The sequence below is a fragment of the Salmo salar genome, chromosome ssa18, assembly GCF_905237065.1.
Source record: "Salmo salar chromosome ssa18, Ssal_v3.1, whole genome shotgun sequence".
In the NCBI taxonomy this organism is placed as follows: domain Eukaryota; kingdom Metazoa; phylum Chordata; class Actinopteri; order Salmoniformes; family Salmonidae; genus Salmo; species Salmo salar.
In genome coordinates this window covers 13,367,511-13,381,419 of record NC_059459.1, presented here as the reverse complement: position 1 = coordinate 13,381,419, position 13,909 = coordinate 13,367,511, and the positions used below count along the sequence as shown (strand labels likewise).

Genomic DNA, 13,909 nt, shown 5'->3' with positions numbered 1-13,909 from the left:
GCAACGTGTACCTAAGCGATTATATGCAACGCAGGACAGGCTAGATAAACTAGTAATATCATCAACCATGTGTAGTTAACTAGTGATTTATGATTGATTTGTTTTTTTATAAGATAAGTTTAATGCTAGCTAGCAACTTACCTTGGCTTCTTACTGCATTCGCGTAACAGGCAGGCTCCTCGTGGAGTGCAATGTAAAGCAGGTGGTTAGAGCGTTGGACTAGTTAACCGTAAGGTTGCAACATTGAATCCCCGAGCTGACAAGGTAAAAATCTGTCGTTCTGCCCCTGAACAAGGCCGTCATTGAAAATAAGAATGTGTTCTTAACTGACTTGCCTAGTTAAATAAAGGTAAAAAAATTTAAATTATCGGCCTAGTCGGCATCCAAAAATACCGATTTCTGTTTGTTATGAAAACTTGAAATCGGCCCTAATTAATCAGCCATTCCGATTAATCGGTCAACCTCTAGACTGTAGTCTTCAAACATTTTTTGGGCCCTTCCTCTGTGGTGTGTGTATATAGGTCCTAGATGGTAGGAAGCTTGGCCCCAGTGATGTGTTGGGCCGTACGCACTAACCTTTGTATTGCCTTATGGTTGGTTGGATGCAGAGCAGTTGCCATACCAGGCGGTGATGCAACTGGTCTGGATGCTCTCGATGGTGCAGCTGTAGAACTTTTTGAGGATCTGGGGACCAATGCCAAATCTTTTCAGTCTTCTGAGGGGGGAAAAGGTGTTTTCGTGCCCTCTTCATGACTGTCTTGGTGTGCTTGGACCATGTTAGTTTGTTGATGTGGACACCAAGGAACTTGAAGCTCTCGACCCGCTCGGCTACAGCCCCGTCGATGTTAATGGGGGCCTGTTCCTGTAGTCCACAATCATTTCCTTTGTCTTGCTCACATCGAGGGAGAGGTTGTTGTCCTTGCACCACACTGCCAGGTCTCTGACCTCCTCCATATAGGCTCTCATCGTTGTCAGTTTTCAGGCCTACCACTGTTGTCATTAGCAAACTTAATGATGGTGTTGGAGTCGTGGTTGGTCACGCAGTTGTGGGGGAACAAGGAATACAGGAGGGGACTCGGCACGCATGCCTGAGGGTCCCCCATGTTGAGGATCAGCGTGGCAGATGTGTTGTTGCCTAACTTTACCACCTGGGGGTGGCCCATCAGGAAGTCCAGGATCGAGTTGCAGAGGGAGGTGTTTTGTCCCAGGGTCCTTACCTTAGTGAGATTTGTGGGCACTATGGTGTTGAACGCTGAGCTGTAGTCAATGAACAGCATTCTCACATAGGTGTTCCTTATGTCCAGGTGGGTAAGGGTAGTGTGGAGTGCAATAGAGACTGCATCATCTGTGGATATGTTGGGGCGGTATGTGAATTGGAGTGGGTCTAGGGTGTCCTGGAGGATGCTGTTGATGTGAGGCATGACCAGCCTTTCAAAGGACTTCATGGTTACCGACGTGATATCTACAGGGCGGTAGTCATTTAGGCAGATCACTTTCGCATTCTTGGGCACAGGGACTATGGTGGTCTGCTTGAAAATGTCAGTGAAGACACTTGCCAGTTGGTCTGTGCATGCTCTGAGTACATGCCCTGGTAATCCCTCTGGCCCCGCAACCTTGTAAATGTTGACCTGTTTAAATGTCTTGCTACGGAAAGCGTGATCACACAGTTATCCGGAACAGCTGGTGCTCTCATGCATGCTTCAGTGTTGCTTGCCTCGAAGCGAGCATAAAAGGCATTTGGCTCATCTGGTAGGCTCGTGTCACTGGGCAGTGGCTGGGTTTCCCTTTTTAGTCCATAATAGTTTGCAAGCCATGCCACATCTGACGAGCGTCAGAGGCGGTGTAGTAGGATTCAATCTTAGTCCTGTATTGATGCTTTGCCTGTTTGATGGTTCGTCTGAGGGTATAGCAGGATTTCTTAGAAGTGTCAGGATTAATGTCCCGCTCCTTGACAGTAGCCTTTAGGTTGGTGCGGATGTTGCCTTTAATCCATGGCTTCTGGTTGGGATATGTATGTACGGTCACTGTACGGACAACGTTTTCGATGCACTTATTGATGAAGCCGGTGACTGAGCTTGTATACCCCTCAATGCCATTGGATGAATCACGGAACATATTCCAGTCTGTGCTAGCAAAACAGTCCTTTAGCGTAGAATCTGCATCATCTGACCACTTCCATATTGAGCGAGTCACTGGTACTTCCTGCTTTAGTTTTTGCTTGTAAGCAGGAATCAGGTCAGATTTGCTCAATGGAGGATGAGGGAGAGCTTTGTACGCATCTCTGTGTGGAGTAAAGGTGGTCTAGAGTTTTTTTAATTTATTTTTTATTATATTATTTTTTTCTCCTCTGGTTGCACATGTAACATGCTGGTAGAAATGAAGTCAAACGGATTTAAGTTTGCCTGCATTAAAGTCCCTGGCCACTAGGAGCACCACTTCTGGATGAGCATTTTCTTGTTTCCTCATGGCCTCATACAGCTCGTTGAGTGTGGTCTTAGTGCCAGCATCAGTTTGTGGTGGAAAATAAACTGCTACGAATAATATAGATGCGAACTCTCTTGGTAGACAGTGTGGTGTACAGCTTATCATGAGATACTCTACCTCAGGCGAGAAATACCTTTGACTTCTTTAATATCAGACATTTTTATTTTTTTATTTTACCTTTATTTAACTAGGCAAGTCAGTTAAGAACAAATTCTTATTTTCAATGAAGGCCTAGGAGCAGTGGGTTAAGGCGTTGTGGGTTGTTCAGGGGCACAGGCTGTTGACAAATAGACACACAACCCCTCCCTACCAAACGTAGCTGCTCTGTCCTGCCAATGCACGGAAAACCCAGCCAGCTCTATATTATCCATGTCATCATTCAGCCACGACTCGGGGAAACATAAGATATTACAGTTTTTCATGTCCAGTTGGTAGGATAGTCTTGACCGTAGATCATCCAGTTTGTTTTCCAGTGATTGCGCATTGGCCAATAGAACCGATGGTAGTGGCGATTTACTCACTCGCCTACGAATCCTTACAATGCAACCCGGCCTTCACTCCCCGTATCTCCGTCTTCATGTGAATGATGGGGATTTGGGCCTGGTCTCCAGGAAGCAGTATATTCTTTGCGTTGGACTCTTCATCCAGTTCGAGGTGAGTAATCGCTGTTCTGAGGTCCAGGTGCTCTTTTCGGTCATAATAGACAGTAGCAAAATAAGTTAAAAACAATGCGAAAAACAAACAAAATAGCACAGTTGGTTAGGAGCCTGTAAAACGGCAGCCATGCCTCCGGCGCCATTTATATATGCTCTCTGTCTCTCGCGCTCTCTCTTCAATTTGCTTTATTGGGCATAACGATATACATATTGCCAAAGCGTACGTTTGGAGATTACGTTATTGACGATATTAACATTATTAAAATAATAATCAAGATTGTTAACGGGACAATCAGTAACAACAATAATAAAAGGTAAAAATAACCATACAAGGCATAGAGGACATGTGCGGGTTGGTCTGTCAGACACCGTCTTATGGGGAAATGGCACTCTCTAATTGTTTTATTTTTGATATTTTGTCAGGAAATGCAGCTCTGTCTGGGGTTCTCTCTCCCTTGCGCGCTCTCTTGCGAACTCACTCACTCACACAGCCCTCTCGCTGTCTGTGTCTCTCTCTCACACACAGCCATCTAGCTGTCTCGCTTTCTCAAGGGTGTAATGAACTCCTCGGCTGGGAAAACAATAACGCACAGCACACTGCCTCCTGGGGAAAAGGTGCAGTGTGGTTTTTGTGTGTGTGTCTGAGAATGATACAGAAGAGACTGGACCACAGGGGGGAAGACCACCGCAGTCCCTGTGGATGTTTACTGGCCGTGGGGGGTAGGAACTTGAGCAGACTAACAGGGGAACGTTGACTGTGGGAAAGGCATGTTGAGCCCAGAGGAGTTTAGCAGTGTGGGTTGTGGTAGATAAAGACTAAAGGCTGAGGTGATGATATGTAAATAGACAAGTCTCTGTTCAGGGCTATTCTCTTAGAACATGGGGGTTGTGTGTCCAGTTATGTAAAACATGTAGCCAACTCCAATCTGATAGTTCTTACAGTACAGTCTTTGTCCCCGGTTAGACTCAAGTACAGATGAGATACTAGCCTATATCAAACCAGTTTGTCCCACCCCACACCTCTTAGTCTATAGTAGGTGTATATTGTATACATTGCTTACAGCTTTCTCCTTGTCTATATCACTGCTCCTGTTCCACCCAGGCACACAGTTCCAGACCAGATGTGGAAAGAGGCGCAGGGGAAGGACAGAGAGTGGTATGACAGTACCTTTAAATCCCCCTATCCAGTCATGCTGTACCTTCACGGCAACGCAGGGACAAGGTGATCATACATTTAGATTTAAAAAGCACTTTAAATTGTACTCTCTCAGTGCTACTCTGGTCTAGTACCCCCTAGCGTATACCCTTAACTCACATAACAACCTGCCTTTAAATATGTGTTTGTTGAAGCTGACTCACAACCTTGGAACTTGTACATACATATTAACACAATGCGCTCTTCAGAATGGCTGAGATATGTTGCTTTACCTTTCACCTGGTGTACAAACTTGTCCATCCTGTCTGTTTCAGAGGAGGGGACCATAGAGTTCAGCTCTACAAGGTAAGAGGATTTCATTGCAAACACACTAACTTGCTTCGCCTGTATCCCACCCATACTGTATCTAGCTATATTGACTACTGACCAATAAACAAAATTCAATACATTTTTTGTGAATTGACCTGCTTTGTCTGATCTGGAGTTGAGATTTGATGCGTTTCGGCTTCCCCTCCCCAGGTCCTTAGTTTATTAGGCTACCACGTAGTCACATTCGATTACAGAGGTAAGTGGGGTTCTACTTCGAGCTGTTTCTAAGTTTATTAACAATCACAATATCCCTTTTAAAAAGATGATCTGATCTTACATCACCATTCATCTCTTCTTTCATACTTCTCTGGTTGATCCAGGTTGGGGTGACTCAGACGGGAGCCCCTCTGAGAGAGGCATGACGTCAGATGCCCTGTTCCTCTACCAGTGGGTGAAGGAGAGGGTGGGGAGCAAACCCCTCAACGTCTGGGGCCACTCACTGGGGACAGGGTAGGAACACACAGACATCTCTCTCCATCACATTCAGCTCAACATTTCAGAAATAGATTTTGTGTAAAATTATAAACTCTTGTATGATTATGAACCAACAATTTGATGAACATATTCTTTGGGTGAATTTGTTTGTACTGGTAAATCAGTCAATTTACAGAGTGGTAACTTTTAAATATTTATTTTTCTAATTTTCCAGGGTGGCCACTAACCTAGTCCGACATCTGTGTGACAGAGGTAAGCATCTGCTCATTAAGGCTATGACTTCCTACTTCCCAGGCTAAATACAGTTCATTCGGAAAGTATTCAGACACCTTCCTTTTTTCCACATTTTGTTACGTTACAGCCTTATTCTACAATGGATTAAATAATTTGTTTACCTCATCTACACACAATACCCCATAATGACAAAGCGAAAACAGGTTTTTAGAAGTCTTTGCAAATGTATTCATTAACAAAAACATAAGTATTCAGACCCTTTGCTATGAGACTCAAAATTGAGCTGGTGCATCCGGTTTCCGATGATGATCCATTGATGTTTCTAAAACTTGATTGGAGTCCACCTGTGGTAAATTCAATTGGTTGGACCTGATTTGGAAAGGCACACACCTGTCTATATAAGGTTCCACAGTTGACAGTGCATGTCAGAGCAAAAAGAAAGCCATGAGGTGGATGGAATTGTCAGTAGAGCTCTGAGACAGGATTGTGTCGAGCAGAGATCTGGGGAAGGGTACCAAAAATGTCTGCAGCATTGACGGTCCCCAAGAACACATTAGCCTCCATCATTCTTAAATGGAAGAAGTTTGAAACCACCAAGACTCTTCCTAGAGCTGGCTGCCCGGCCAAACTGAGCAATCAGGGGAGAAGGGCCTTTGTCAGGAAGGTGATGTTCACTCTGACAGAGCTCCAGAGTTCCTCTGTGGAGATGGGAGACCCTTCCTGAAGGACAACCATCACTGCAGCACTCCACCAATCAGGCCTTTATGGTAGAGTGGCTAGAAGCCACTCTTCAGTAAAAAGCTCATGGCAGCCCGCTTGGAGTTTGCCAAAAGGCATCTAAAGGACTCTCAGACCATAAGAAACAAGATTCTCTGGTCTAATGAAACCAAGTTTGAACTCTTTAGCATGAATGCCAAGTGTCACATCTGGAGTAAACCTGGCACCATCCCAATGGTGAAGCATGGTGTTGGTGGTGGCAGCATCATGCTGTGGGGATGTTTTTCAGCAGCAGGGACTGGGAGACTAGTCAGCATTGAGGGAAAGATGAACGGAGAAAAGTCTAGAGTTTCTAGATGGAAACCTGCTCCAGAGTGCTCAGGACCTCAGACTGAAGGTGGGAAGGTGCACCTTCCAACAGGACAACGACCCTAAACACGCAGCCAAGACAATGCAGGAGTGGCTTCGGGACAAGTCTCTGAATGTCCTTGAGTGGCCCAGCCAGAGTCCGGACTTGAACCCGATCGAACATTTCTGGAGAGGCCTGAAAATTGTGCAGTGACGCTCCCCATCCAACCTGACAGAGCTTGAGAGGATCTACAGAGAAGAATGGGAGAAACTCCCCAAATACCGGTGTGCTAAGCTTGTAGCGTCATACCCAAGAAGACTCGAGGCTGTAATTGCTGCCAAAGGTGCTTCATGTGTTGCTGCCATGCTATGTTGTCTTAGGTCTCTCTTTATGTAGGGTTGTGTTGTATCTTGTCGTGTGTGTTTTTATCCTATATTTTATTTGGTATTTTTAATCCCAGCCCCCGTCCCTGCAGGAGGCCTTTTTGCATTTTGGTAGGCCATCATTGTAAATAAGAATAAGGTCTTAACTGACTTGCCCAGTTAAATAAAATCAATATAAAATAAAGTACTGAGTAAAGGGTCTGAATACTTATGTAAATATAATATTTCAGTTATTTTTATTTGATACATTTGCAAAAATTTCCAAACCAGTTTTTGCTTTGTCACTATGGGGTATTGTGTAGATTGATGAGTAAAAAATACAATTTAATCAATTTTAGAATAAGGCTATAATGTAACAAAATGTGTTAAAAGTCAAGAGGTCTGAATACTTTTCGAATGCACTGTATATACTTGATTTATGTAGCATTTAGTGAATGCAGGTGCTGCGTGTATCACGCAACAAAATGTTTTAGATAAACAAGTCAGACATTTTTAGAGTATAAATAAAGTGGCTTTCTTAGAATTAAGGCGTTATATGGGTTGTTCCATGAAATGAGTGCCTTTTGCACTTTAGGTAGAAATTGTGCACAAATATCTATTTTTAAGTCTGTTATATTAAATTATGTGCCCTTTTAAGATGGACCACATTTTAAAATGCAATAAATCAGATTTTGTATATGAAATGTTATTAGTGATTCATAAAAAATATAACTACTCACTCATTTAAAAAATATAACTTTTCAAGAGACATTGAACATCTAATAGTCAAATCAGTGTAAAAGCAGGTGAGCTGGTTCTACCCTTTTTGCCCATTTTCTGGTGTTTTGTGGTAGAAAGATTATCAGGTTGAGCATAACACGTCAACCCTGCTACCCATAGATGGACAAGCTGGAAATGTTTGAACAATTAAAAAAAAATATATATATATATATATATATATATATATATATATATATATATATATATATATATATAGCAAAAGCTCAGGTTGCCCAGGCCGGCGGAGATACAATCTTCGGAAAAATAATTCGCAAGGAGATTCCTGCAAAAATATTATTTGCCTGTTAAAATAAGGTCAAATAAAAATTCACCAAGTCACACTATTCAAAAGGTCCCTAATTGGTGGACCGACCATATACCTGTGCCATTTTTTTTGTTTAAATGAAGTGGGTCAACTTACCCTCTTGTGTTGGGTACTTAGAGAGCCTGATTTGGAGTCCAGGGATGGATTCTGAAAAGTTTGACAAAATATTTTGACAACATTAATGTAACGTTAAGTTTGAGGGGCACATGCTTGGGTCCACCGTGGACTTTTACAAGCATGCCTTACCCAATGGCCTGTACAGGTTGAATGCTCATACAGTATTATGAGGCTTCATCCCATTTTCAAGTATAGTCGATCACTAGTCAGATCATAGCAAGTGAGAAACATGAACTCAGACTTGGTATTGTGTACTACCGGAGGAACTAACTGATTGGCTGTTGACCTTAACACACCAGATACAAGGCTCCTCTTCCAGTGGTAGCTCAAGTGTCCACAGCTTGAATTTCACACCCATCTGACTGGGTTACAGGGTCACAAAGTATCTAGTTGTGACTGCTTTATTCAAGGAAGTGAATGTCTGAAGGAAGTGAATTCAAGGCAACTTATTGCTACATCTTAGATACGTATGGTTATGTTTCATGAAGGTTGGTTTGATTTGAATGACTTTCTATTTTCTAGGGACGCCCCCAAACTCCTTAGTCTTGGAATCTCCGTTCACCAACATCCGAGAGGAGGCCAAGAGCCACCCCTTCTCTATGGCAAGCATTTCCTCTTAATCCCTTGACTACATGTTGAGTCTTATTTAATTGTATTTGATGTAACGTTTTTTTTATTTTATTAGCTACCGTCTGTGTCATTGCTTCTTCTAGGTCTACCGGTACCTTCCAGGCTTTGAATGGTTCTTTTTAGATACCATATCAGCAAACGACATTCGATTTGCCAGTGACGAAAAGTAGGTTGAACTTGATTCTTTCCAGACCATTTAGTTTAACGTTAGATTTAAAGCAGTGTGTCACGTCACTTGTTCCTGCTCAGATGTTTTCAAACTGGTGTCTTCATACAAACTGCTTGTTGCGTCAATAAGATCTCTCTGACACACAACCATTCATCAAACCCTTGTATCAAATGTTATATCAACAGATTAACAGACTGCGTGTTTGCATGTTAAAGAGCAGAGGCATAGTCTGAACCTGGCTGACCCAGGCTCTGTCCATGCCTTTTCTCCATGTCCTCTGGAATGTGCTGAGGGGACTAACTCAGGGAAGGTCAGACTTGTATTATAGGTGGCCTACAGAGGACATTCATCTGTCAAGACTTCCTTTGTGCAGTACTTTCTCGTGGAGTTGCCAAGCACTAGTATAGTATAAGGACCATAGGGCCATTAACATACGACCAACCATGCATATTCAGACACACCAAGATCTTCAGAGACTTGACTGTAATTTGAGCTTGTTTCTTCTCTTTTGTAGTGTGGACCACATATCCTGTCCATTGCTTATCCTTCATGCCGAGGATGACTCAGTCGTGCCCTTTAATCTAGGGAAGAAGGTATCCTTTTTAGTTTGGGCTTCATAAGTCAGCCACATCATCGTGACCTCGTACAGACTTCATCTGGTCCTCCTTTTTCAAAGGACACAGGAAGCTATTTGATCTACCAAAAAAAACAAAGTTAATGTCATAGATTTAATACAGGTCATTACTAATCAGCTGTCGTCTTGAAAACGAGTTGCTTGTTACTGTTCAAATTCCTATCACATGAATGATCTAAAATGTATAGTTTTTTTTCATGGTATCTTTAAAATGCCCCAAATTTTTTATTAAAAAGAATTCTGTATATGCCAATGCCGGTATTAATTTCAACGTAGTTAAGTGGGAACCTCGGAGCAATTAAACTTGAATAATGACTAGTTTTATTTAAAGGGATAGGTCGGGATTTTTTGAAGACTATCTACTTCCCCAGAGTCGGATGTACTCTTGGATAGCATTTTTATGTCGCTGCGTCCAGTATGAATGAAGTTGGAGGTAGTTTTGCGAGCCAATGCTAACTAACTTTAGCACAATGACTGCGTGCTAGCTGTTCCCATAGACTTCCAGTCATTGCGCTAATGCTAGTTGGCAACTTCCGGGTATCCACAAGTTCGTCTGTCTCTGGGGAAGTTGATAAAGGACCATTGCCAAAATCCCAAACTATTCTGAGATTTGAGTTGAGCTACTGTATTATAGCAGTGAAGGAACACACAGAAATAGAATTCATATTTTTTTATTACTATTCTGTTTTTAATTAATTGGTCATCTATTTCATTGGCTTCTAAAAAATAAATATGAACCTCTCAAATGTTCATCACCACTGCAGACCTCTGTGTAACGCTCTATAGCACAGAAGTCATAGTTCAGAGCAGGGCCAGGTCTATATTTGCTGTTCTTTTAACCTGGACTGAAAACAATCCTCCCATAACTCCATTGTGTTTATCTCCTTCCCCTCCTCCCAGCTGTACAACATTGCTTCCCAGTCCAAGAGCCTGAGTGGACACAAACTTCAGTTCATCCCCTTTCCTGTCTCTCTGGCCTACAAGCACAAGTTCATCTACAGGAGTCCTGAGCTGCCACACATACTCAGGTACAGCAGCTAGACCAGCTGCGCACATATACACAGTAGCTAGGAGTGTCTCACTGTTGACAATTTGTGTCTTGACCTTAGGCCAACTGAGCAGATATTATTAAATGTAGGCAATTAGTTGTACAGTAGGTGTCTACAGTCTTGGCCGCCTTTGTACTGAGTTGTGCTAAACGTATTTCTGTTTGGTTTTATTTTTCTTCCAGTGACTTCCTTGGCACGACTCATCCACATGCATAACCGACAAGATCATTTCCACCTGTCCATTGTTTCCTCTTACACCCCCCACGCACACACCCATGCGCACACACACATGCACACACACACACTGAAACTCTTTCACTGTATGCTTTATGGTTGGTGTGTACATATCTCATAAAACATTGAAATGTACACGCATGGACTGAAGAAGATGCATCCATTCCTTTATTTAGCATTCCTTTGACACCTAAAATTCCTTTGACATAAACGGAACACTGGCAAAGAGCGAGGGATGGACAACTGACTTGGCTTGTTGTCAAGGTTACGCAAACCAAGAGGATGGCTTGAGCACAAAGATGAAATATGCACACATTTTAAGGAGCCAAGACAAACATCATGGAGTGGGAAGAACAGTGGATCGAGAAGGGAAGCAGTGTTTTTAATTGCACAATGTTTGGGGAATAGACATTCATACACAGGGCGAGGAAGGAGAAAGTTTTTCGTTTTACAACTCATCTGCAGCACAGAGCAAGTTCTGTCAATACCAGTCCAGTTTATTTTCCCAATTTTATTTTTTGTTACACTTAAATCATTATCTGTAATGTATCTATTATTATATTTGACTGATCTCAGATGAGAAGTTTTGGACTCTAGCTTTTCTCTATTTAAGGAAATATATAACTTGAATTAAATATTATACATTTGACCTAACATTGATATTGGTTTTGGGCTTGTCAGTCTCATTATTTTCCGCCTTAAAGAGAAGACTAGTCACTTTTTATTTTAGAACCCCTTAGGACACTTCAGGGCAAGCTCATGAATTAAGATTTCAGGGAGGAAATTAACTGAAGAGCTAAGGTTTAAGAAATATGATTTACACTTTCCAATTATAGCCTACCTCAAAGCAAAAATACCTTATTAATGATTTGGTGCATAGTAAAGTGTTTACCTAGACCTAATGGACATTTTTATTCCAAATCTTAGTGCTAAAACACAATCACCCAGCTAGTGGTTATTCCTGTTCAATCTTAGAACGTGGTGTGTGTGTGAGTGACGGTGCATATTCCATTGGTGTGGTCAGAGGACGACTAAAGACCATTTTTATGTTCTCTTTGGCTTGATAGCAATTGACCGGTGGTACCAAAATGTAGGATGGAGCCAGAGAGGAGTGTGGCTTGGCAGCACCTGCAGTCTGGGAATGTCAGTGTGCCCATCCATCCAATGCACTTAACACTGCTGAGTAAACAGTAAATTACCCCAATGTTACTTTTTGCACATCAGTGTCCTACTAGTTGATGCTGACTGGTTTTTCTTCAATTAGGGCTACCCCACACTGGTAATGCTTGTTTGTAATTTATTGACCAAAGTACACAGTTTCTGTAATTTTCTATTGGCTGTTCTACACTTTTTCAAGTTGTATACACAGTATAACATTTTGTTATTTAATGAATGGTGAGTGACCAGTTCTCTCTTTTGGTGGTCATTTTCCCCTCTGGATATGATGTTGAAATGTAACAGTTTTCACCAGCTATTTCTCAGTCTCTGCACTAAAGCAACATGATGGATGGTATGGTCACCAGGTCATCCAAAACGAGTTCTCTGTGGGGAATTCAATGCATCAGGTTAGGAAGTGCCCTCAGATTGTCAGGTTACGGTCTGTAATCACACAATGTAAGAGGGTAAAGGCAGAGATACAGGGTTAATGGTCAGCTGTTCTATAGCTTTGGAATGGAAAGTGGACACTGGATAAATATCCTCTTCAATTTGGAAATAAGATGTATTTATATATGCATGTACAAGTGGATGAGTAGTGTTAGATGGAGACTGTAGGCATTTCCCAGTTAAGAGTGAACATGTATAATGATTATCTCAGATGACAACTTTAAGCTGCGAAGCAATCTGATGAGAAATTAAAACAATCATTATGTACAGGTATGTAATTTCCAACGGAGGGCATCTTTTGAATTACTTGCTCAGGTGGAGCCATTGTGGAGGAAGGACATGGTTGAATTAGCAGGGTAGACTGTTTGACTTGTCATTTACACGCCATAAGCAGACTTCACCTCCAAGACTGTGCGGCTGCAGTGCAGTAGAGCTCTCATCTTGATTAACCAAACCGGGCTCATTGAGTCAACTTCTCTAAGCCCTTTTAATACACTGATATCATCTAACTTTAATGTGACAAGTGAAGTTTGCTTGTAGTCAGTGAAGGGGCCTTACCATATTGTGCTTGTCATTTGACCTTTTCCAGTAGTGTACATGGTGTCTGCTGCCCTTTGCAATATATCTCATTCTTGTGTTTTAACGAGTGACTCAGACATGTGGGTTGGTAGATTGAATATACCTCAAGAGTCGGGTTAAGTGTAACAACTGTTGACAACTCATGTTGGAGCCTGCAGTCACCATTTCTTTTTTATGTCTATAGTTCAAAATCTTGATTTTCTTGCTAACTACTATACCGGACTGGACATACAAAGAATTATGTACATATGCTTGTTAAGTAATGGAATAAACTTAATTGAATTAAAAACATGAAGTGGTTTACTTTGAACCTCTACTCATCTAATTCCTTCCTTGGACTCAAATGACCTTAACAATTTGAAGAATGTCAAAGCTAAAATCTTAAGTTGCTACATCCATGATTTGACTTTGATTATTGAATAGATCATTAATCTATCAGTATAGAATTTACACCTCATGAGCTTCAACTGTCCTATCCCATCAGATCATAAGCTTGATTCACCCCAATGTAAACACAGTTTTAACCATGTTGAGGCAATACAATCATTTTGATATCGTGGATGGTCAGTTCTTGCATCTATAGCTCAGCTAATGAATTTGAGCGTTTACATTTCTCTAGGCCCATCCCTGAGCTTTTTACAAAAACAAAAAAAAAGGCAGAGTGATGCTTTGTTTCAATTAAGGATTCTAGCTTTAAATACTTTGTTTTGAGGATGGTATTGGGAGCTGAGTATCTGGATCAAGTGGCAATACCACATGGGCTGCCTGTGTAAATGCAGCCCAACATTTCTTTCCACTAATTGGTATTTTGGCCAGTCAAAGATTTTTGCATCAGAGCTGATCGGTCAAGACCAATTAGAGAAAAAAAAGATCAGAATTGGGCTCCCTGTGTAGATGCAGTCTTCAAAAACATACTGAAGGTTAAACTGTCATGCTGTAGTTGTGATAGTCCCCACAAATCAGAAGCAGGCTTGGTGAGAGGGTGTGGGAGTAAGAACACTCCTGTTGGACCAGTTTGAGAAGCA

General features: G+C 41.8%; 1 protein-coding gene across 4 annotated transcripts in view; it reads left to right on the top strand.

The window, feature by feature from the left end:
* abhd12 (abhydrolase domain containing 12, lysophospholipase) overlaps positions 1–13,173 on the top strand; it is a 31,232-nt gene extending 18,059 nt beyond the window's left edge. For all 4 annotated transcript variants that reach the window (XM_014154055.2, XM_014154053.2, XM_014154052.2 and 1 more), the window contains 10 exons: positions 4,243–4,362; positions 4,611–4,641; positions 4,816–4,861; positions 4,986–5,115; positions 5,315–5,352; positions 8,507–8,586; positions 8,698–8,780; positions 9,298–9,376; positions 10,318–10,445; positions 10,649–13,173. In XM_014154055.2, the coding sequence (XP_014009530.1) occupies positions 4,243–4,362; positions 4,611–4,641; positions 4,816–4,861; positions 4,986–5,115; positions 5,315–5,352; positions 8,507–8,586; positions 8,698–8,780; positions 9,298–9,376; positions 10,318–10,445; positions 10,649–10,682 (769 nt within the window). In that variant the 3' untranslated portion in view covers positions 10,683–13,173. The remainder of the gene's footprint in view (positions 1–4,242; positions 4,363–4,610; positions 4,642–4,815; positions 4,862–4,985; positions 5,116–5,314; positions 5,353–8,506; positions 8,587–8,697; positions 8,781–9,297; positions 9,377–10,317; positions 10,446–10,648) is intronic.
* Positions 13,174–13,909: the final 736 nt, after the last annotated feature.